Source organism: Daktulosphaira vitifoliae, unplaced genomic scaffold (genome assembly GCF_025091365.1).
Source record: "Daktulosphaira vitifoliae isolate Bord-2020 unplaced genomic scaffold, ASM2509136v1 Scaffold_5, whole genome shotgun sequence".
NCBI lineage: Eukaryota > Metazoa > Arthropoda > Insecta > Hemiptera > Phylloxeridae > Daktulosphaira > Daktulosphaira vitifoliae.
The window spans coordinates 10,626,909-10,652,849 of record NW_026099576.1 but is presented as its reverse complement, the minus strand read 5'-3'; the positions used below and the strand labels follow the sequence as shown (position 1 = coordinate 10,652,849).

Sequence of the window (25,941 nt, the reverse complement as noted above, 5' to 3'; positions counted from 1 at the left end):
CACAATTTCATACTAAATTTAAAAACTATAATTAGTATTTATTCATATATTATATTTTAAAATCAAAGAACTACTAATCAGGATATAATTAAAGAAATAAGAGTTCATGTTGCTTTTAAAATATTTCACCAATTTCTCTAAAGGAAACACTATCTACAGATTTGCATCGAAGCGTTTCTTATGATAGTGATTTTAATCACTGTCAGATATCATCTATACTTGTCCCATCTATGCCTCGTCCACACTGTGCCTCGACCCCACTGTGCTACCGTTTTTTTTTTTAATTTAATGTCGGATTGAAATCCGTTGTAATTTTGGTAACCTATGGTATCAGATGGTCGGAGTACGAGATGTTCGTAACAAGTACTACTTTGTCAAATGTCGGAGCATTATCAGTTCGTGGCAAAGGTGCTTTCCCCATCTTATTTAATGAATGTGTTTAATTCCTAAAATATATTATTTAAAACTAAAGATGAGAAAATTGTCAATTTTTGAATAACATGACATATTTGTATAATAACAAAGACATTAGTGACTCGCATATCCCCGTTACTTTTAATAGTGATTAATAGTTAATATATCTTTTGTTTCACAAATTACTTGTTCCATGGAATATTTAATCAGTGTTGCCATTCAAAAATGTACAAAATTCTCTTATAAATTTTTTAAATTCTTCAAAATACCTCTTAGCATTAATATTAACGCCAAGTTGCATTTTAAAACTTTTTAATTGAATTAGATTTTTCAAGCGACAACAAAATTATTTTATTTTATGAATAAATAACTTCGTTCCCTTAAAAATAACTTTCTAGAACAATATGTGACCCCTATGAAAAGAAGGAAGTTCTATATTGAAAACATAATACCAAATTTGAATTCAATGACCTCAATAATACATATTTATATATATTACATTAAAAATTGATATAATCCTCTCTGTTACCCCCCTAAAAAAAGGAATATTGAAAAAGTAATGTCAAATTTGAATTTAGCAACCAAAAATATGTTAGTTATCTTTATTTTCAATAAAAATCGTCTACAAAAGTAGGCGATTTTAACCGGTCAGGTTGGCGCTTAGTATAAAAATAACCTTAAATAGATTGTTTAGGCAACATGACGCAGGACGAGTCGAGTATAATTACACCAAGCAAGGAAATTTTAAAAAAAAGTTATTGAGAAAACCTAATTTATAATAGAATTATACAACTTGAAAATTTTACAATCTTTTAGGAAATTTTACGCAAAAGTGAACGCTCTACTACGTTCAAACAATTTTGAGTAATATAAACAAAGTTACAGCCAAAACTACAATAAATTATTGTAGTCATTTTAGAGAAAAAAAATTATAATATTTGGCGTGACTCCCTCAACCAGCTTTATCATTCATCAAAAACGGATGATTTACTAAAGACACTCCTAAATTCAAAGTTTCTGATATACTGCGTGACACTTTATTTCTTACTGTGTATTCTTAAACGAACGCTCTGTGCTTGGTATTTTAAATAATATAACACTTTATTATGGATATTTTTGTATTGCATAACTACCTATTACATCAAAAATTTTAACATATAATAAGTTAAGATTAGAATAATAATAAAATATATAAGTACTAAGTTTATTAAGTTTTTGACGGTATTTTTTTTTCCATTTAAACAAAACGAGGACGGTGTGACCGAGTCGGTAACGTAGCAATACTTGACGTGTACTGCCTCAGGTTCGAAACTGGATCACGGGCGACTTCATTTGCCGAACGAGAGATCAGTTCAGTAATTGAAGTTGCCATCCTACTCTCCGGCGACGGACTAACCACCTGTTCCGGAGTATAAATGGTTAAGAAAAACTCCTCCTAGAGGGAAGTCGCTATGGCACTTAATGGACTAATAAAAGTTTTCTATCTTACCATTTGGCCTCTGAGTTGCGTTCTTTAATGCAATATTAACTGTACTGTACATTTATGACACTTTAAGTTAGTATTTTAAATTTGTCGCTCTTATTACCTACCTCGATTGACTTCAATATTAATACTGAAATCAATGAAGCCAGGTAGTAAGAGAAAATTTATTTATTATCTCAAATCAATCAAATTAAAAATAATCAATCAATTTGTCGCCAATATATTGTGTAGTTTTTAATTTATTATTCCAGTATATTATTGATTGAGTATGATCAATTTTAAATGGAAACAAGAAAATTTTTTTCAATTTTTCAGAATAATTACTCAACTGGTTATGTTTTGTGATCTTTTGGCGTATGATTGAAAAATCGGCTTAGTGAGAGCTAAAAAAATGGCGACAGGCACAAAAATAAAATAATAATAATGAACACATCACAATAAAATTAATCATTTTCTCAGCTCATCTTAGAAATTATAATATTCTTTTAATGTAATCTAAAATTACAGCTAAATGATTATTAATTACAGTTAGTGGATTTTTGTTGCATGTCCATGACTCAACATGAAATCAGATAAATATATATAATTGAGACCGTATATTCATTGAAATTTTAACAATTATGTATATTTAAGAAAAATACTGTTTTTTCATAAATTTTTATTTTATATACCAAAAAAATGTAAATGTTTTTAACTAAATTATCTATTTACAAAAGTTTTTAGTTAATTAAAAACAATTTTATAAAGGCTAAAGTTCTTATTTTATTTTTTAATGTATTTATACTTAATGTATTATTTTATTATAATTTAATAAAATAAAAAGTGATATATTAACATATTATGTTAATAAATAAAATTTAAAAAAGTCCATAACAGATTAAATTTATTTACAATTAATCAATAATGCTATTACAAAATAAGTAAACAACAACAGAAGAAAATATAGGAAATGTCCCATTATTTATAAAATGATGTAAAATATTCCAACAGATAATTGGTGTTTGGATATTTTATTTTTAATTACAATAATAAATATTTATTAAAGAAATGAAAATGAATATAATTTATGGAAAAGTTTACATTAAATTATAACATGTAATTTCAATTTATATCTAACTTGTCTAATTATTTTAGTTAACTTAAATGAGAATGTACATTATACAAGCATTAATTGATTTACATTAACGTATTCTAAGATTATAAATAAACTATGTAATTACTTATACAGTGACGGCTCGTAGGTGCTGGTGATGGGGATGCGACTTTAAATAAATATCACTAGTCATTGGTATAAATAATTGTCAAATTAAATATAATAAAATAAAACTCAATACACATATTGCTATTTTAAAGGTCGTAGTAGAAAGTAAAAATGAAACTAATTATAATAGCGATTATCAGTGGTGACTCGTGGGTGCTGGTGGTAGAGGTGCAACTTTAAATATAATACCGCTAGTTATAGGTATAAAAAAAATTGTATCGAGCCAATTGGGTACCAAAATAAATTAATATTTGACAATGAATTTTGTTTTTTTCTCATGTCATAACTCCTGGTCAGCACAGATCTGAATTTAAGTTAAGTTTATACATAGGCGTAGCTAATAAAATTTGTCAGTGGCACTTATTTTATAGTCTTGGATTATTATAAGCTTCTTTACCACATTACTTTATTTCGTTCTCTTCCCAAAAAAATCAATTCATTTATAGGGGGTACGAATATTTTAACGGGTATAGAACCTCCCACGACTTATATACTATTTTACATCTAAAATAATTGAAAGTGACAATTTAAACTAATTACTTTTATCGTGTTAATTACAGTATTATGAAAAAAATCTCCAGCACAGTGGGGATGTGACATTGAGCCATTAGATGGCGTTGTTGCTTATATTATGTTATAATAAAGTCAGTTAATGAAATGCTTTACTCGTATTAACAATGATGATCTTTTATTTTATTTTTATTTTTATAATTTCACGGGCAGAAGCCCTTTTTACAAATAATACAAGTACATAAATTAGATTATTGTAACATAGAAAGATACATACTAAAAATATGTAAATTAATTATTAAACGTAAAGATTAAATACAAAATGAAAATGAATTTAATTATTAAACATAAAGAAAAATACAAAAATTAAAATGAAAAATAAGGGTCAACATTGGCATTATTTATAAGACGCCTAAGTGGTTAATTTTTTGCATAATTAGTTAGGCAACAAATGGAGCATTATTTCTTGTTGCGCGCTGAGGTACTCTGAAACATATGAGGGACAACAGGCTCTGCGAATCAATATTACCATCCAATAAACCAGTTAGGAAATTAATTCCAGCATTGCGCCTACGTTCAGCTAATGACGATAGTCCAAGCAAATACGAGACAGGGGCATAATCGTGATTTGGACAGAGTATGTTGAGCGAGTAGTTGACAAAGCGTAGGAACTTTCGCTGAACTCGTTCAAGCTGTAGCGAGCCCAAGGCAGTATAAGGATCCCACACTACACTACCATATTCTAGAATAAGTCTGACAATAGAAAAGAATAGCACTTTAAGTGAAAGTCCTTGCTTCAAATCTTTGGCCAAGCGCATAATAAAACCTAACGCTTTAAAAGCTTTACAGCAAACATAATCAATATGAAGCGTAGGATCAAGATTATAACTAAACTTAAAGCCTAGATCTGTAATAGAGTTTAACTCACTCGAGATGTTTACTGCAGTAATACTATAGTGAAACATAATAGGATGTTTTGTTCTGTGATACGTAAAGACCTTGCATTTGGTTAAATTAAGTGACAATCCCATTGAGTTAGACCATTTAGAAAATCTATGAAGGTCATCCTATAATTTCAAACAGTCATCAGTCGAGCTTACACGCATAAATAGTTTGATGTCGTCGGCAAACAAAGAAAATGACAATGGTGTAAAACTTTATGCACACAGTTTAAGAATAAGGAAAATAGAATAGGGGACAAGTGACCTCCCTGGGGGACACCAGAAGGCGCTAAAAATACATTAGACTTAACGCCGAATACTTTTACCCATTGATATCGGTCACAAATATAGGAACTAATCCAAGATAGTAGTGGTTCACCAAAACCATATTGTCTAAGAACAGTAATAAGAATCGTATGATCCACAGAGTCAAATGCTTTACTGAAATCATTGTATATAATATCTACTTGTAATTGATTTTGGAAAGCATTAAAAATATAGTTGGGGAACACAAGATTACAGGTGGAAGATGAGCGACCCGGGCGAAAGCCATGCTGTTCTTTCGTTAAAATGTTATTAATAGGTCTTTGAATTCCATTAAGTATAAGCAATTAAAATATTTTTGATATATGGGACTGTATAGCTATAGGGCGGTAATTTGAAATAAGACTAGGGGAGCCCGTCTTGAATACCGGTGTAATGGAACTAAGTTTAAGCATAGAAGGGAATGATCCTTCGTCTAATGAACGCCTAAATAAGATCCATAGAGGATATGCCAATAACTCCCTTAGTTCATATAAAAATGTACCAGATAAGCCATCTGGACCCACAAAACAAACACCTCGTAAGTTTGATAATTTGTGGTAAACATCATCAACACTGAAGTATTCGTTGCTAGAAAGGTCAAAGGTGGGAATATCAAGTTGGTCAATTAAGACATTATTTTTCTTAGCACTGTAAACCGAAGAAAAGAAGTCAGAAAATAGATTTGCAGACGTAAGCTCATCAGAAGAGCACACGTCGTTGTAGGACAAAATTTTAGGTATATTGCAAGATGATCGCTTGCTATTAACATATTTCCAAAATTCATACGGTTTATCTTTGAGTAGTTTTTCAGCATTACTAATGTGTTCACGATAGCATTTTTTAGAAGTATATTTAAATTTGGGACGAAGAAATGAAAATTCTTTATAGCATGACATGTTGGAAGAGGACTTAAACTTAGCATGAGCTACCCTTTTTTGACGCAGTATTATTTTGAGCTTAACACTAAACCAAGGAGGATAAGTGGGTTCATAAAATTTACATTGAGAAACAAAATCAAGGATAGATTTATGCAGAGCATCATAAAATATATTAGTAGCGCTGTTAGCATTGTGGGGGAGAAATGTGTTATACCAGTCGTAAGAAGAGATAAATTGCCAAGTACTATTGTAATTAGCTCTCTTGAAATTATAGAACAGATGGCTACGATCGAATCTAGGAAAACAGAAATTGGTGTTTAAAATTAGATTTAGTGCAGGGTGATGTCGTGATATGCTTAATATGCTTAATCAGACAAAAGTTTATTATACCTCTATAAGAGGAACTTAACATATATTTTTATATCTACTTGTCTTTGTCGTTCTAAATCCTTGAACCATACGACCTCGACAGAACCACAACATCAGGTTCTCACTATACACAAAAACCCAAAACCCTATCACTTATAATTTTACTCTCATTTTTATTTTATTAATTTTTGTTATTTGAATTATAACAGTGATATGCGTCAATAGGCACAAGTGGATCACAAGATTTTTCAACACTTAACTGCTTATTAGAGCTAAAGATTAGATCCAAAATATTATTAGAGGCATTACGTATGTCATTGGCTTGGAAAAACCCACTTGTTGCGAATGATTCAGGCACACATGGCGCGCGAGGTGATGAGGAATAAGAATAAGATAATCCATTACTATCGTTGTCCCAAGAGATCTCAGGGAGATTGTAGTCACCACAGATAATAAAAGTGTGATCAGGATACTTTATTATCAAAGATTCAACGGCATTTATATGTGATTCATAAGTATTAGGGGGAGAAAGGGGAGGCATGTAGACCTCACCAATAATATAGTTCAAGGTACCAACAGTAGGACGAACAAAGACGTGTTCAACATTCAGTTGTTCAACTAGGATGGGGTAGGAGGGAATACCTTTGCGAATGCCAATGAGGACTCCACCACCACGATTACAATTACTAGTAAACATACATCTGTCATATCTAAAAATATTATAGTTAAAAAGACCCAGTTCAGAATTAGAAAATTGAGTAGTAAGCCAAGTTTCAGTGAGTACAATGAATAAACAATCTAAAGAAGAAACGTTACAATTAAAACGAGGTAGTTTTGATTTGAGTCCACGACAGTTTTGGTAGTAACCAGAGAGTGGACCATGAAACATCGACGGTGTTATGAGCGGATGCGCAGTTGAGGTCCTCCGTTTTTTGAAAGAATTTTGCCTACTTTCGGCAGCACATTTTTTCCGGCCGCCGATTTTTGTTGACTTTTTTTGTCGCGCGATTAAAAAGCGCTATTTATTTATTTTGCTGTACTTCCGGACCCTAAGACACTCACCGGGGTCCACGTACGATTTACATCGTACTAAAATCTGTTTCATTTTTTTTTTTTTTAAACGTAAAACGCGAATGCCTAACCACCGCAAATCAATTTTTTTGCGCGCGACCCAAAATTCACGGTAACACGGCCACTGGAGTTTTTCGTCACGCGCATAAGTTGGACTTTGAACCGTGCGACTTTCTATCGTCCGTGTTTCGGACCACGACCGGGTTTCGGTCGTTCTATCGATATTATTCGCATCAATGCGCTCGCGTTATGTAATCAACCTGTTGATCACAATCAATTGACACATTGCCATCGTTTCATCTGATCTCGATTTATAAAAAGTGATTATTACCATAAGTTTTTTATATAAATATATAATTTATATATAGTTCATATATAAATAGAATAATAATAATTCATATATAATTTATAGTTTTTCTTTTTTTTTTATAATCATACCCGGTTTTTGATCACAGAATTTATTTTTTTATTTTTTCTAAACATGGTAAACCGGTGTGTTTTGTGCTTCACCACCGTCGCCGACGGTGTCAGTTTACACAAGTATGTACACGTTAATTAATTGTTTTCGATTCGACGTCTCCTTCAGTCTGATGGACATTTGCGTTCGTAGGTTTCCGAGGTATACCCAAAGGGCCGATTCCTGGCTACAGTTTACTGTGACGTAATCCGTCGGACGTAAACGTCCGCAATGCGTTTTTGTGTTACCGGCATTTTCTGCCCAGCGACTACTGTACTGTGCGCAGGGTGCTCAACCGGAACGCCGTACCGTCTGTAAATAATAATTATAATAGTTAACAGTAATTGCTACAATTGTCTTCGATGATCTTGCTTTACCCTTTAAGGTCAATGTCACGGAGCAACATAATGAGGCCGACTTAATAAATTTGTATAATTAATTTCATTAAGTAACGGTTACGGAATGTGACGGTATTAATTCGTTCACTTTTTTTAAATATTTCTTACAACGCGTATATATGTATGTATACGTTGTAAGTATCGCGTACACAACACGTCAGGTTCCATACCCGAGTTATCCTGAATTGTAACAATAGAAGTTGGCACCGTGTAGGTTGAAATTGTTCGCGCGGTGGACATTGATGTTGGCGATGCTGGACCGTTCGGAGGAAACGTCGTCGCTGGCGGTGTTGGTGCCAGTGGAAACGATTTGGTGAAGATTATACGCATAATAATAATAATAATAAATTTACTTCATGAATTCTTTGCACTATTTCTCATTGAACATGTGCAGGTTATATAATTCGACGTATACCCAACCTTCTACGACCTCTCCTAGCCATTCGTTGTGGATACTCTACTCGTGAGACATTAACTGTCAATTCTAAAAATAGTTATAACAATAAATACAAGTTAATAAATGTTCAAATATACTTACTTTCTTGTTGTACTTTTTCCCGATGTTCTTTTATTGCATTCCCAAGAAGATTACAAATATTAGTAATAAAGTTATCCATAGATAGACAAAGAGTTGTGGTTTGAACTGAAGTTCGACAAAGAGGACACACATTACTTTCTCTCAACCAAGTATTTAAACAAATTTCACAAAATGTATGGCTGCAATTAATTGTACACGCCTAAAAAAAAAAAAAACAAATTTACACATTAAATTTTATATAAAATATTCATTTTCACAATTTATGATTAAATTTTATTTATTTCCCAATGATAATGAAATATTCAAAATCATTTTTTTAATCTAATTTATGGATGCGTAAAATTCAAGTTTTCTTGAACTAACATTTTGTCGTAATATGCACAATGCTTTGCATTACGCATCTTACATTTATCAATATTTAATATTTAATTAATAATATAATTATATTTAATATATCAATATTTAATACCAATTGTATAAAAACAAATAATTTATTTATCTGTCATAACATATACACATTTGTACTCTAGCTATTACATATGTATATACATGTTAAATTGATTATTGTATACTATGCATCTTATCTTAAAATAATTATCTTGTTATGTTCAAATTTTATACAATAAACTGAAAATCACTTAAAGCGCTGACGGCAACAATCCATGATGGGGGTAATTAAAAATCATATAATAGGTGCTGATTTTCTAAGAGACCTTCAGTTCTCTCTTCTTATTGAAGATCTGAATTCAATAAGGAATTCAGAATTCTTCTAACTGATTTATTTTGATCAAACTAGCCGCGACCCCGTGTTGTCGTCGGTACATTTTAAAGCGATATCAAGTACAATTATTTTTGCATCAATACTTTATTTATTTATTAAAAAAGAAAAATATAAATCTGAACGTAAGATATATAAAAGAAGTAAGTAAATTTTTATTAACCCAATTATTTAGAATTAATAATCTAAGTAAAGAATGATAAAGCAATAGATCACATATTTATATTTAAACTTTATTAATTGTTACTGACTAGTTCGTACCTTATACATAATCACATTACATGGTATTTGTGAGATGGCCACCGCCTCTTCGTTGCCTCAGTGTATTATTTCAGGTACTTACCAGTTAGGTCATTTTTAATACCTCTATGAGAGGAACTTAATACAAATCTTTTTATATCTACTTGTCTTTACTATTCTAAACCCTCGGACTCTACAACCCCGATAGAACCTCGTTGCTCCTGAATTGACCAAATCCCCAAATATCCAACATTAAAAAATAAAATACCCCAAACAACAACATTTTTGCTTATTTTTGTATTATTACAATTTTGAGATAAAATATGTTTTATTTAAACTTCAAACCCAAGTTCTAAAATAAAATAATTTTACTGGTATAATTATGAAGTATGTGATTTTTTTTTCAGTCTCTTAGAAGCTAATTAATCAAAAACAAAATTTAAAAACTTATTTAAATTTTGGACAAAAAAAGTTACTAACTTATAAAATAATAATATATAGACAATGACATAGTAATATTTTTCATTTTACCTAAATTGCATTTTATTTTCATAAACAAACAAATTTACTTTAAAATGTGACACATCATGGTAAAGTAATGTAAATGTAAGTAAATGAAGTAATTGTAAAATCGTTTTTATCTTAGAAGATTAAGCAAATTTTATTTTAAAATGAAAATTTGTGTCTTCTTATGTNTATTAAGCAAATTTTCTTTTAAATTGAAAATTTGTGTCTTCCTATGTTTAGCAATCATATTAATTGTTAGTTCAAAATAATAATATAAAAACATTTACCTAAAGAAAAGCATTTTAAATTACTTTACTAGATTTTACTATATGAATTTTACAATTGATTTTTAAACACATTTATTTACTTTTTTAACTAATAAAAAAAAAATTTCATCAGAAATTATTTTTTTAATTAAAATATTTTAGCTTTACTTTTCAGAAATTTTATTTATAATTCTAGAACTATAAAGTTCAAAAAGTTTTCAGACCTCTACTATCACTTTATATTATTTAACAATCTTAAAATTGATTAAAAGGTATTCCCTAATGCATTTTTTAATCAAAGTAACATAATAAATTTGCTAAAAACTTTTAACATGATGACGTGTTATATTTACACTATTAATGGATTTAAATGTAAAAATAATACCTTAACCATTAATTCATTACAAATTGAACATTGAAAATCACTTTCTAAAACACTATTAACCTTTTCTTTGATTGTTTCTTCAATTTTTGATATTTGATCTAGAAAAAAAAATTCAAACAAAAAAATTAACTTCTCAAAAAAAAAAAAAAGATAATAATTAAAGTATGTTGAAGCTATTAAATGACTTAACAAAGTTTAACTTAAAAATTTTATCTAGAAAATAGAATTACAAATGATAATAATTTGATAAATACCTCTTTTTAATGTAATTTAACATTAGCCTTAATACAATTGAAAGTTTAGGAAATATAAGATAAATTAATTTTTTCAAAAATGTCTTAAATCCATAGGTGTTTTATTTTTTAATTAATATTTTTTCTTATCAAAATATTTAATAAAAGGAATAAGATTTATTTATTTTTAAAACGNATATTTAATAGAAAGAATAAGATTTATTTATTTTTAAAACGTGATGAAGATGTTTCTAAAATATTTATAAAAATCAATTAAGACCATACATGATAATGCATTATAAATTATATTTTTCTTAAAGATTTGAATTATAATTGTTATAATATAAAAAAATGTAATGTTTTATAAACAAAAATGTATGTTTATATGTAACTGCTTTTGATAATTACTTAATAATCAATGACCATATGGACATGATATTGTTACCAATGTTTCTAATGTTTAATTTAATACAATAGTAATATATAAGCCCAAAATTAATTTATACCCCATTACGTGAACTCCATCCAAAAAATAAATAAATGGAGTTCATAGGTTATTCACTTATATATTTTATACAGGTAAATAAGTCCAGATTAAGACACAATATATTTCATGTTATATACTAAGAATTTCATGCGACTTTGCTTTAACAGGTATAAAATTAAATAAATTAAGTTAATAACATATATAATCACCTTGTTGTATTTTTAGAGTATGTTGGTAATCTAAATTCTGTTTTGTTAATTCATTATTAACGAGTTTATGCTGCGGAACAAATATGATTTAATACAAAAATATAAGTTAATAAAACATGATTTTAGAACTAATTTAAAAACTAATACATTATATATATATATTTTTTTAATTATAGTAAATGTTAATAAAAAAATTATTATTGTGTGAAAATAATATAATATGTATTAACCAGAGGTTAAGTTATTTTTACTTAAAATATATTTACTTTTAGAACTGTTTTTTTCAATTTTTTAACTTTTTTTGATTCTTGATTAATTATTTTATTAAATTTATCTAATTTAGCAATTAGAAAACGCTTCATTAATGCTTTTTCTCTTTTCAGCTGAAATAAGTCAACTAATAATTAAAAAATTGGATTTAAATTAGTGATACGGTCACATTTTGTGCATAAATCTTGGTTCAGTTAATAACTCTTAACAGCTTGGTCAGCATTCATGCTTATTATAGATAGATATACAGGGACCCGCTGACAATGTTAATATACACATTCTTACAGAAAACTGTTTGTGAAAATGTAGTGCAACAAGCAGTTGATACCTACCATATGAATGTTTAACATCTAATTAATATTATTTGAACCCATTATACTTTAATTAGTTTTTTCTAATGTGATATGTACTAATTAAAATGTTGGGTTATTGTTAACAGGCATATGAGATATGTACCCAAATAGGGTCATATCATAAGTAAAAATTAAAAATAAATATATAATTTTTGTATTCATTTAAAGAAATGAATTGTAAAAAAAAAGATCATCGACAGAATTAAAACTTACAATATTGTCAACATCAGATTGACTTTTACTAGATTCATATTCTTCACCATTTACTTCATTATTTCGTCTGAAAAATAAATACAATTAATTTAAACATCTAACTTTATAAAAATTAAACACAAAAAGCAGAGTAATTTTAAAAGAATAGGGTATATATGAATGAAATATTTTAAGCATAATTTTGAATTTTGCAAAAAGGCATTTTACCATGAATGCAAGTTTTTTTAAATATTTTTTGTGAGCAAAGCATATTTGACACGGCCCGCGTCGCTTCGTTATACACGATGCCCCGCGACTCGTGCCACCTTTATCAGCCGTCGCCTTACTATGAGTATTTGGCTGATCAACACCGCGTGTTATACGCTACGGTGCAAAGTCCAACAAATGCCGCACGGCCGACGACCACCCGCCGCAAATGGTGCGAGAGTCTTCCTCCCGTTGTGAAAGCGACAACGTCGACCAACCGATCCTCACCCGCCTACAACGCTGCTAACCTGTTGTCGCCCAAGTGTCACGCCGGACATCGCGTCGTCGACGCCAGCGAAAGTGCCGCGATATTATGCGAAGATTATTATTACTGTGTTTATCTTTTCGGTTTGTTAAAATAATCTGTTGTCGCTCATTTAATAAACGGGTCTCTATCCTCAAAATCAGTGTCGACCACATTTTTGCGACATAAGTCGTGTCAACTGGCTCCCCGGTAAGGATCTCAACCGGCCTTACATTGGATTAAGGTAAGAAAACCAGTTGCTGACTTAATTTTTATTTTTCAAATAAGACAGTTGGATTACCTTTACATTCACTTTTCTCCAAGTTATTTCAATCACACAGTTCACTGGTGACGGCAGTGGTTTTCCCACCCGGTTGTATAGGTACTATCTACCTCGCGAATAGTACATTTCCACCTTCGGTGTATTTTTAAACATGGTAAAAGTGGATTTCTGTATTTATACATACACGCGCACGGACGACTTTGAGTCGCACAACGCCGCGAACACAACCGTTTAAGAGGCTTACACACTAGGCGTTTAATCGCGCGCGTTCTTGTTTTTAAAAACGCGGCGATTAATCGCTTTATATATAACACTCGCATTTAAATTAAACCATGTACACTATGATTAAAAACATGCGTTCGGACGCGACCGATCGCTAAAATTAAATAACACAAATCGCATGTTATCATTCACACGGGGCGATTAAATGCCGCGATTTCCGGGCACGTGAGGGTTCATTCAAACTATTTTCACTTACAAACACCAAACACAGGGTCTTCATTTACTAGATATTAATTTGAAAATTGGTAATAAAATTTACATTACAATTTTCTTTATTTTTTTTTACCTCAATGTAACTGTAAGTCGCTCTTCTGGTGGTATTGATAATTGTATACAAGTATCCTCTTTTTGAAGTTTTGATCCAACTAATATAATCTTTAAATTTTAGATAATTCATATTTTTTTTGTAAATTTAATATTATATGAGATTCTATTTAATTATTTCATCCATTACATTACTTAAAATACTTAACAAAATAATTTAAAATCTTTTTTGAAAAAAATATTTTTTGTTATTGATCTAGACTAGAGTTTATAGATCTAATTTTCGGCCAAACTCAAAAAACTTAAAGTTTTAACTTAAAATCTACTTGAAATTCTTTATTCAACTACATGGTCCAGTGGGATAACTGTGAATAGGGATCATGGGCGCCCGCAGGAAATTTATCAGGGGGGAGGGCAAAAAATATTAAATACCAAAAAGTAACATTAAAAAAGTGTTTATTAACTGAAAATTGCAATATATATATATATAATTATTATATATATTCATGAGTCATTACTAAATGAACAATAATGTAACAGCTTATGAAGATAAAACCCATTAAGTCAATAAAAATAAATACATCTAAAAATCTTATTAGATTTTTTTGTTTTATAAATAAAATTTTCAGATTATTCAAATTTAAATCAGATTGGTAGTAATTTTTAAAAATGTATTTCCAAAGTTCAGGGAGGGGCAAACGCTCCCTCTTGCCCCCCCTGCGGGTGTCCACGAGGGATCATTGTAAAAAAGACTGGCATTTTGAACCAAATTAACAAACATAAATTTGAATATAAATATTTAAGTAAATAATTTTGCTTTCATAAATGATATTGGTAAAATTATTTTTGAGTTTTTTAAATGTCTTAAAAACTTTTCCTGATTAATTGGGTTTAATGTAAATTCCTTTAAAATAAAAATATAAAATTAAATTTTTTTTAAAAATTCAATGTCCTAGAAATATAATTTGTTATTTAATATACAGGGTGATTCATTAAGAACAAGACACTCGTTTACTGAGTAACTATTGAAAATTTAAAATTTTTGGTAAGAAAAATATTGTTTGATTCAAAAAACACGACAATAATATGTAGTAAAAACATGATATTTTTCATCCCTTCAAGGTTAAAAAACATAAACTTGAGTTTTTTTAAATGAGAACACATATTTTGAATTTAATAAAATGTTTGAGTTTTTAATTTAATAGTAAATGACATATAAATTTTTAATATAACTTTATTCGTTTATTAGATATAAACACTTAAAGTTTCAAATTTTTGAGTTAATATACATGTATAATACACAAGGGTTTACAAATACAGGTAGCTAATTGGTTTTTTATGACATTGCTGTCACAGTCACGGATTGTTCATTATCAATTATGACTATCAAGAGATATACTTTCTGTATTGTAAGTTTGTGTATTTATAAACTCACAACAATGTGCCTTACTACCATTGATAATAACAATTCTGTGTACCTGCTAATGTCGATGTCATAAAAAACCAATTAGCAACCTGTATTTGTAAACCCTTGTGTATTATACATGTATATTAACTCAAACATTTGAAACTTTAAGTGTTCATATCTAATAAACTAATAAGTTATATTAATAATTCAAATGCCATTTGCTATTAAATTCAAAATTCAAAATATGTGTTCTCATTTAAAAAAACTCAAGTTAATGTTTTTTAACCTTGAACGGATGAAAAATATCATGTTTTTACTACATATTATTGTAGTGATTTTTGGATCAAACAATATTTTCCTTACCAAAAATTAAAAATTTTCAATAGTTACAGAGTAAACGAGTGTCTTATCCTTAATGAACCACTCTGTATATTTAGGTCTAGTAGTAAAATTAAAATAAAATGTTTTTTTTTTATAAAACTAACAAAAATTATTTTTGAATATATTTTGTGCTGTACGTGTAAGATAATAACTAAAAAACTTAAAAATTGAACAAACTAGTGTTGAATTATGTTATTGATTTAAATTAATGTTTGTAAAGTAATGAATTAAAAATCTTTCTAGCATACAAAGTTTAATTTTATTATTACACAATTGTACACGCAGTGGTGTTTTTGGGGGTATTTGCGGTATACTTATTATAAATTGTTTTAATAAACGAATACCTTAGAAAAATAATACATATATAATATTTATATTGTAAAGTATAAGCTTAAAACTAATAATACACCCTAAAATAAAAGAATGGATTTAATGAAAATACCATTTCAAATACATGTCAGTATTAGTTGTGATGTACTAAGTACTCAGTCTTGAGGGAATGTACAAAAGAAATTGTTGATTTCCCCCCTCAAAAAATTGTATTTTCACAGGGTAATTATTATTATATGAGGTAATCCTCCCTCAAATTGACGCCCTTGAATATAAACCTGCATTATTCAAATCAATGAATGTTTTTTTTATGTTACAGCTAATAATTTTAAAATACAGTAAATAACTCAACTTAACAATTCATCACACGAGCGTATAGACATATGGTAGTACCTGAAGAATTCTTCGGGATAACTCCTCAAAATTAAAAAAACCCAGCACAGTGGTGATGTAACATAGTTGGATCAAGTATAATGAAGTCTGACAGTGATTAAAATCACTATAAAAAAAAAACGCTTCGATGCAAATCTTTAGATAGTGTTTAATTTTAAAAAAATTGGTGGATTATTCCAAAAGCTACATGATCTGTTATTTCCTTATTATTATTCTGAATGAAAAAGGGATTATTAAAAAATATTATTTCTCATAAAAAAAATGTGTTGATCCATACACTTTTCAATAAGTTATAGCATTTTGAAGTAAAAAATGTAAAATATAAAATCGAGAATTTTCACACAAAAACAGCATTCGGTAGCCATCTTCACCACGAAGACAAGTTCAGTGGTCAAATTTTTTTTTTCCATAATAAAGTACATTACATTATCTTTAATTTAAGATATATATAAAAGTGTCAGACTTTCCGGAACATATTCAAAAGTAAACTGTAAAAGTAAATTTTTTGTGAAAAAGTTATCATTTTAAATCCTCCTTGTGGGCAGAATTAAAAAAAAATATACCAAATGTAAGGTAATGATATCATGCATCTATATAAAAAAAATTATATTGATTTGGTTATTTTTATAAAAGTTATAGCAATTTTAAGTAAAAAAAATGGAGGTTTTCCCCATTTACGGGTAACGAGGAAAATTTTTTCAATTTTTGAGGGGAATGTCTTCGACAAGATACGATTTGTGATCTTTTGACATATTGTTAAAAGAAATCCGTTTGGTGAGAGTTGAGAAAAAGTGGTAACAGACATACGAAAAAAAAAAAAAACACATAGTAAAACCAATACCTTCTTAGCTTCGCATCGAAGCTAAAATTAACTTGAAATTGACCTTCTCGAGGTCTTTTTAAATTTAGGGGGTGAACCCAATGTTTACGAATACTTGTTTTTTTATGTTTGTTTGTACAGCGAAGATACATGGCGTATACAACGCATGCAACTTCTACATCATCTAATGTATCCATACTTACTTTAACTTATTTTATACTTTAAAAAATAAAAAAATAATCAGACCAAATGCTACTACGAGGAATTTCGAAGCTGTTATGATTATACTGTAGCTTTTGGCGGGCTAATTTTCTTTGTAAAAACGCGTCAATACGCTTGTAGTATGCACATCAAAACGCGTACGCGCGCGATTAAACGCCTAGTGTGTAAGCCTCTTTAATTGTTTCGATAAAACCGCTAGGCAGGTAGGGTGATCATACACATTATCATACCACAGCGATAGTTACATTTGACAACCGGGTCCCATAATACCGTTTGTATTATTAATTGTGTCGTCACGATCATAAAGATTACAATTACCATCATTGCAATCACATTCCCAGGCACAATTCACTGTCATAGTGCTTTATCAGTACACTATCTTAGCAATAACAATAATAATACAAGCGGTCAGCATTGTTAACGTTTATAAGCGAACGTATCGTATTTCCGAATAAAAAAAACAAACTACCACTTGTACTTTTAATTTTTGGTTAATCCGATTGAAATACGGTCAATAACGTACACTATGACTGAAAGAGCACCGACCAGTTAAGCTGGCCCACAATTACAATCCCATTCAAATCCAAATTGCAATTTAACAACGCGCAGCGCGAACGGCCAGTTCGCTTGTCACCGATAACGAAATCAAGCGCGCTCCTCTCAGTCAAAATGACGAAATTTTAACGACCTTCCATTTCACCTCCCCATTCATCGGGCCCTCAAACTCGACTACATCCCCTCGCTTACAACGCACTACAAGCTGTAGCCCCTTTAAATTCACTCACCGGATCCCCCACCCACAGTGAGGGACACAATGCGGTCCTCAAGGCCTTTAAAAAAATTAATCATACGGTCGAAAAAACAAAAGTCTCCGCGTTATACGATAATAGCGCGAGTCATAGGTGACCATATGTTGGTCACCGTGGGGGAGGGGATACCAGCCGAGACGGCCTACCCGCTTATGGCGATTGACACCGCCGGCGGACAAACCGTTTAGACGCTCCCCGTTCGAACAGTAAACCACCCGAGTTTTGCTAAACAAACACGCCCGCGTAAAATTACAACTCCAACTGTGGAACTTGAATTTTACAACGGTTTTGTGACGGCATTACTTGACTCACATGCGCAAAAGTTATATACCACCCCGGCAATAGCCCATAATTACTGAATTGTGCACAAAGGACCCACACACGCGGTTAGACTAGCAGACGGCCACACGACACCCACCGCCGGCACCGCTACTTTTACCGCGAACATCACAGATCTGACAATCACTTTTACGGCTGTTATCTTAGAGAATCTGTACTGTGACGTGCTCCTGGGACACGACTTTCTAACAGAACAGGAAGTCTCCTGGGACTTCGCTGCAGGTACAATTCACTTAGGCGACGCACTACAGCTTGTTGGAAAGTGAGTACTCGACACACGCTACCCGATGTAGATCTACCAACACTAGATATAGCAGGCGACCCACACGTTATACACGATGCCCCGCGACTCGTGCCACCTTTATCAGCCGTCGCCTTACTATGAGTATTTGGCTGATCAACACCGCGTGTTATACGCTACGGTGCAAAGTCCAGCAAATGCCGCACGGCCGACGACCACCCGTCGCAAATGATGGGAGATAGTGATGGGAAATTTGATTCGATCAGATGAATCAACTCTTTCGAATCAGATCATTTAAATGAATCGATTCTTTGAATCAATTCAGTGATTCAAACAATAATTATTCATATTGAACTTAATTAAGAGAAAAATGTTTTATCATGATAATGTTTAGACACTAAAAGATCAAATAGTTATACAACGATTTTTATGATCATTATTTTTTTTGATAGTAAATAGTAACAGTTGCTTGTTGGTAATTTGGGGGGGCCAGATATAACATTTTTTATTATGCATTGTTTTTTAAATTCCATTAAAAATATTCCTAGTCAGAAGAGTGGTCTGATGTTTTCTCGCTTATCCATTTTTTGGTTCGAACTAATGGTATTTAGAAAATCAGAATTGTTTGCTATAACAATAACAATGTAGATCATGGTGTATTTAGGTGTGCTTTTATTGCGAGATAAGCTAAATTTCAGTGTTACCCATTAACTGATTCTTCTACCACACTAAATCACTTCAATCGAATCATCTGGGGAATCAATTCATTCGTAAATTACTCATCCCTGCTTAGTACATACTAAAATATCAGTGTTACCCATGAACCGATTCTTTTTACCACGCTGAATCAATTCAATCAAATCTAGTTGTCGAATCGATTCACTGAATCGATTCATTCGTGAATTACTCATCCCTAGTGCGAGAGTCTTCTTCCCGTTGTGAAAGCGACACGTCGACCAACCGATCCTCACCCGCCTACAACGCTGCTAACCTGTTGTCGCCCAAGTGTCACGCCGGACATCGCGTCGTCGACGCCAGCGAAAGTGCCGCGATATTATGCGAAGATTATTATTACTGTGTTTATCTTTTCGGTTTGTTAAAATAATCTGTTGTCGCTCATTTAATAAACGGGTCTCTATCCTCAAAATCAGTGTCGACCACATTTTTGCGACATAAGTCGTGTCAACTGGCTCCCCGGTAAGGATCTCAACCGGCCTTACATTGGATTAAGGTAAGAAAACCAGTTGCTGACTTAATTTTTATTTTTCAAATAAGACAGTTGGATTACCTTTACATTCACTTTTCTCCAAGTTATTTCAATCACACAGTTCACTGGTGACGGCAGTGGTTTTCCCACCCGGTTGTATAGGTACTATCTACCTCGCGAATAGTACATTTCCACCTTCGGTGTATTTTTAAACATGGTAAAAGTGGATTTCTGTATTTATACATACACGCGCACGGACGACTTTCGTCGACACTAAGTCGTGTCATAGTTTAAAAATTAAAATTTAAAAGGAATAATTATTTTCATTTTTTAACAATATTAAATGTAAAATCTATATTTAAAGTTTTATAAACAAATATTGTTCATACTCTTTGTAATTATCATATTAAGCGATTAGAAAGTTTATAATAAAAATAACTGACATATATTAAAAGAATTAATTAAAATAATATTTTTCAGATAATTTTGATTTAGATATAGTGTTTATATTAATCAATTTATTTGATGGCGTTTAATAAAATGAATAATAGATTTGACTATTTTAGTGTATTGTTTATCCATATTCTACAAATTACTTACACACATGATGTCTTAAGAATAATCTTACTTCAATTTTTTATCTGTATTTGTTTGTAAAACAAATCTGTACAGATATTTAATATTTCCACTCCCATCTGCAAAGGATATAACATCTCCATGATTTAAAACTTGATATTCATTTTGGTTATTAGGAATTTGCACACAATTTACATACGTTTCATTATCTGTTCCCTGTAGTACAGATATTGTTGATCAACTTAGAATTAATTATTCTCTTTGATAGCTAAATTAATATAAACATGCAATCAAAATTTTAAGTCTTACATTGTGAGAAATAAGATATTGACCATTGGATTTATTTATAAAACAATGTCGTCGTGCTATAGATTTTTCTGCAATTACAAGTGAACAGGCAAGAGAACGTCCAATAACAAACTGAAGAGTTATAATATATCAATTTAACCATTTTAAAGAAAAATAAAGTGTATTGTAAAATATAAAACAAAGTTAAGATGGCTTAAAGTTAATATAGATATTATTTTCATATAAAAATATATGTATTTTTAATAAGTTCATCTTAACACTTAAATTGATTTTATTTCTTAAAGAAAAAATCTACCTCAGTCTCTCCAATAGGAAAGTTAATGCCACTAGCCAAACACTGTAATGTTGCATTACCAGTTATGTCAGAACAACTGTTACTTCTTTTTAGGCTCATTATATTTTTTATCTCTTTTAAGATTTATGGTACACTTTAAAGTAGACTTAAAAGTAATGAAAGTGTTTGTTTAAAATTAAAAACATTCGAAACTATGGTAACACATGTTAATTATGTACTGATAATACAAAATAGAACAATTTTATAAAAGCTTATAGAAAATAATAATGTTAAACAAATAAATAACTGGTTATAATGCTATAACTTTCTGAAAGATGTATGGATCAATATAATTCTTTTTTTTATGGATGTATGATGTCTTTAACTATCATTTGGGATATTTTTTTATAAATCTGACCCTAAATCTGCATACAGGAGGGGATTCAATATAACAACTTTTTTACAAAAAATGTACTTTTACAACTTAAATTTTGAAAGTGTTCCGGAAAGTCTGACACTTTTATATATATCTTATACTAAAGATAATGTAATGTACTTTATCATGAAAAAAAAAATTTTCGGACTTTATTTTATCTTCACGGTGAAAATGGCTACCAAATGCTATTTTTGTGTGAAAATTCTCGATTTTGTATTTTACATTTTTAACTTTATAATGCTATAACTTATTGAAAAGTGTATGGATCAACACATTTTTTTTATGAGAAATAATATTTTTTAATAATCCCTTTTTCATTCGACATATATTATCTTAATCAAGATATTAATAAGGAACTAGCAGATCATGAGCTTTTGGAATAATCCACCAATTTTTTTTAAATTAAACTATCTATCTAAAGATACTATCACTATCTAAAGATTTGCATCGAAGCGTTTTTTTTTTTATAGTGATTTTAATCACTGTCAGATATCATTATATTTGATCCAACTATGCTACGACCCCCCTGAGTTGGGTTTTTTTTTTAATTAATAAAAGCTATANTACGACCCCCCTGTGCTGGGGTTTTTTTTTTTAGTTAATAAAAGTTATAATGTTTTTAACCTACATCTTATAAACTTGGTAGGACATTGATGCTTTACCAGTGAAGACTGTGATGATAATAAATTGAGACTATTTGTTTGCATTATTACATGATAACATTTTAATTTTTATTTTTTAATGGTTAGTAATTATTAATTAGTATAAGTTATGTCATAGTAAAATGAATAAAATACAACAATTTCATGCAAATAATAAGAACTTTTATTAGCAAGTTAAAGTAGTGTTAATTCAATGTAGAACATGAAAAAACAAGTTTGTACACTAGTTAATATAGCTCACGTTTAATGAACAAGATATACAATTCTAATTTTTCATTAAAATATAAAAGTTACAAAAAAAATACATAGAATCTAAAATAAGTATTCACGATTAAATATATTATAAAATAATATTACAATGCATTGTCTTAAAGTAATTAATATAGTTATTACTTAAAAATGATGTCTACCATTGATATTATATCAGAATTATCAATTTAAAAATCGCGCGATTTTAAAGCGCTTTCGGTAGCGGTCGTATTTCACCGATTATATACGAATGCACAAAAACACAAGGCAATGCACATATGCGTCTACGACGAAAATGCAGACTATGATAGAGCATACCTCTTATTAATTTTATTATAAATCGTGCAATGTATACGAATGTAAAACTAAAAACAATTATTCTGTACAAAACTTATAAAATATATAGCAAAACAGTAACAAAACGTAATTGTAATTGAAATTAATAGTCTTTGTTAGTTTTGCTCGTTTTTTAACGCGTTCTTAATTTCTTATTTTAATTTCGTGATACATTCTAACATCTAAATACTTCAACATTGTTACATTTGTTAAATACCACTAATCTCCGACAATTTAAATTAATTAACCACAAACTTTTATTAACAATTAAACGTATATTCTGCACAAAAAAAAAAACCACCGTTCAACGACCTCACACACCGAGCGTCGCCGAACAACAACTAACTCTGAATATAATTTTAATATAACTGATAATATGAATTGATTAGGTAACAAAATTATCACATAGGTTTAACACATTTTTCTTCATGTTTTGTGGTCATTTTCAAACCAAGCATTATCTCCACATGTTACTTTAGAAAATATTAGTGATGGGAAATATCGAATAGAAACTATCGAATTATTCGATAGTTGTCCACTATTCGAACTATTCGATAGTCATTCAAAAAATATTCGAATAGTTTTTAAAACTATTCGATAGTTAATGCTAAAAATAAACTATTCGGTTGTATAAACACAATTTGAATAGTTATACGATAGTTTAAAATATTTGAAAATGGCCATCACTAATTTTTACTATTATTAATTGTATAATAATTTATTTATAAGTATTCGTTAATTATCTTCTTATTATAATTAAGTATACTTAATAAAAATTTTAGATAAAACTAATCGAATATTTTTTAAAACCATTCGGTAGCCCGTTCGAATAGTTATTTGATAGTTTTAAAAAAGTATCGAATACTATTCGATAGTTTAAAATATTCGAAAATCACTAGAAAATATGTTATAATTTCTATAAAATTCAATTTTAACTTTAATTTAAAAATTTGTATGGATTTTTAAATGGATGTGATTAGTATACTGTTTAAATATTTTCTCATATACATTACAGATTATCTCAACATCAGGAGTTGGTTTTGTGAGATAACCACAATTCTTAATTTCTGTGAAACTGTTCTTGTAAGTAGATGAAATTAAGCTTAGTTTATATTCATCACAATGAATTTTCGTAGCTACCTTTTTGGCTATAAAACTAGTCTCTAGCTATACATCTCTAGTCTCTAGTCCAGGGATGACGAACCTTTTTGTACCAGCGTGTCAAAAAAAAATTTTGGTTGGATTTTGTTTTCTCTGCGTGTCAACTAGTATTATAACCTTTTTTCATACTTAAAAATTCCTACATCCATGGTTTGAATGATAAAAAACAAGTCAAATATTACATTATCAAACAATTTAAATATATTAGATACCAAAAATATAAGTAACACGTAAGTATATAAAACAATTTAATTTATAAAAAATAAAAACTATTGAAATGTTAAAATGTTAAAATATAAAATTGTTATACATGTATTTATAATTATTCTTGGACTGTATTTGGTTGATTTTAGTTGAACACATGCTTCACTTAAATCTGTTCCAAGATGATTCCTTACAGTTGACTTAATAAAATTCATTGAAGAAAAAAGCTGCTCACACGCATAAGTAGATCCAAACATTGTCAATAAAGATAGAGCTAGTTTTTTCATAGATTGGAAGACTTTTCCACTCATTAAGAATCAAATTTTCCGATTTAAAATTCCTACCAATTTCATGATGATTATTTTCTAGCTCATTATTCAAATTAATAAATTTATTTCTCCAAATATTACTTCCTTGAAATTCTATTAACTCCATTTCTAAATTTTCAATACTTAACCACTCAAAAAAACTAAGTTCAAGTTCTTCAAATTTAATAGTATGTTAATTTAATAAAAATTGCAATGTTGAATCTAGATGACGAAATTGGGAAAATCTGCTTGAAAATAATTCGTATGCATTCTTTAATATTTTTACACATTTTGTTATTATTCATTTCATATCAAACTGATCTTTAAAATGTTTTGAATCTATAAATTGTTTTTTCAAATAAGGGAAATGTTTCAAGTTTTCATTTTGTAGATATTTACAAAAAACTTTAATTTTTTTTTCCAAAATTGTAATATTATCAAACATAGTTAAAACTGTTTGACCTCAGCCTTGGAGTTTTTTATTTAAATCGTTATAAATTGCAGTAAAATCTGTGAAAAACATCAAATCATTCAACCAATTTAAATCAGTAAGCTCTGGATAATCTCGAGATTTGTCCGACAAAAATAAACGTACTTCTGCCAGTAATTCAATAAATCGATGAAGAACTTGCCCGCGACTCAACCATCGAACACTATTATACATAAGAAGGCCAGAGTATTGCAATTCCACCTCTTCTAATAATTTGGCAAACTGTCGGTTGTTTAATGCTCGAGATGTTATGAAATTCACAATTTTCATAACAGTTTCCTTTACTTTTTGAAGCGATTTCATACTATCTTTTGCACACAACGTTTCTTGGTGTATAATACAGTGAAATTTGATTAAAGGATGCGAAATTTCATTGGAAAAAAGTTTTATAAATCCATTGTTTTTACCAACCATATTTGGAGCACCGTCAGTAGTTATTGAAACAATATTTTGAATATTGATTTTTAAATTTATAAACTCTTTATGTACTTCATCCATAATATCACGACCAGTTGTTTTAGTATTCATTTGCATTATGATTATTTGAAGTTTTGTCAAATATACTTATAGAGTTAAATAATTTAATTTATAATCATAATTGATAATCAAACAATTATTCATTTTTTCTCATTAAATGGAAATCAAATATAATAATGTAATATTGAAACTGTACAAATTTTTTTATAGGACATATATATATAAAATTACATTTATACAAAACGTAATACATTACATTACGTAATTTTATTTTGAAAATTAATTTTTATTTTTTAGAAATGAATTCAAATTTTTAAAAAAACTTCATTTTGTATTTATAGAACAATACATTTGTATTTGCAGGATACACGTTAAGCTAACGAGATGAAAACATTGGCAAAATAATCTTTTTGCAGTGTCGCA

At 29.5% G+C, this 25,941-nt stretch overlaps 1 protein-coding gene and 1 long non-coding RNA gene across 2 annotated transcripts; one reads left to right on the top strand and one right to left on the bottom strand.

Annotated features, from left to right (window-relative positions):
• Positions 1 to 8,436: 8,436 nt before the first annotated feature.
• Positions 8,437 to 12,962, bottom strand: LOC126907071 (E3 ubiquitin-protein ligase RNF8-like). Its single transcript, XM_050688102.1, has 7 exons — positions 12,775 to 12,962; positions 12,568 to 12,634; positions 11,998 to 12,114; positions 11,732 to 11,801; positions 10,803 to 10,900; positions 8,627 to 8,825; positions 8,437 to 8,572 (listed from the first exon to the last, which is right to left on the bottom strand). The coding sequence occupies exons 3-7, from the start codon at positions 12,091 to 12,093 to the stop codon at positions 8,484 to 8,486; spliced, it is 552 nt and encodes a 183-aa protein (XP_050544059.1). The 5' UTR covers positions 12,094 to 12,114; positions 12,568 to 12,634; positions 12,775 to 12,962; the 3' UTR covers positions 8,437 to 8,483.
• LOC126907075 (uncharacterized) lies at positions 9,366 to 11,857 on the top strand. Its single transcript, XR_007704410.1, has 3 exons — positions 9,366 to 9,547; positions 11,615 to 11,689; positions 11,748 to 11,857. It is a non-coding gene; the product is annotated as an uncharacterized LOC126907075 (long non-coding RNA).
• Positions 12,963 to 25,941: the final 12,979 nt, after the last annotated feature.

Coding starts and splice junctions, on each gene's coding strand:
- LOC126907071 (XM_050688102.1), bottom strand. CDS start 12,093: ATGAAGCGTTTTCTAATTGCTAAATTAGATAAATTTAATAAAATAATT. Junction 10,901..11,731: donor TACTCTAAAAATACAACAAG/GTGATTATATAT, acceptor TTTTTTTTCTAG/ATCAAATATCAAAAATTGAA. Junction 8,826..10,802: donor GTAATGAATTAATGGTTAAG/GTATTATTTTTA, acceptor TTTTTTTTTTAG/GCGTGTACAATTAATTGCAG.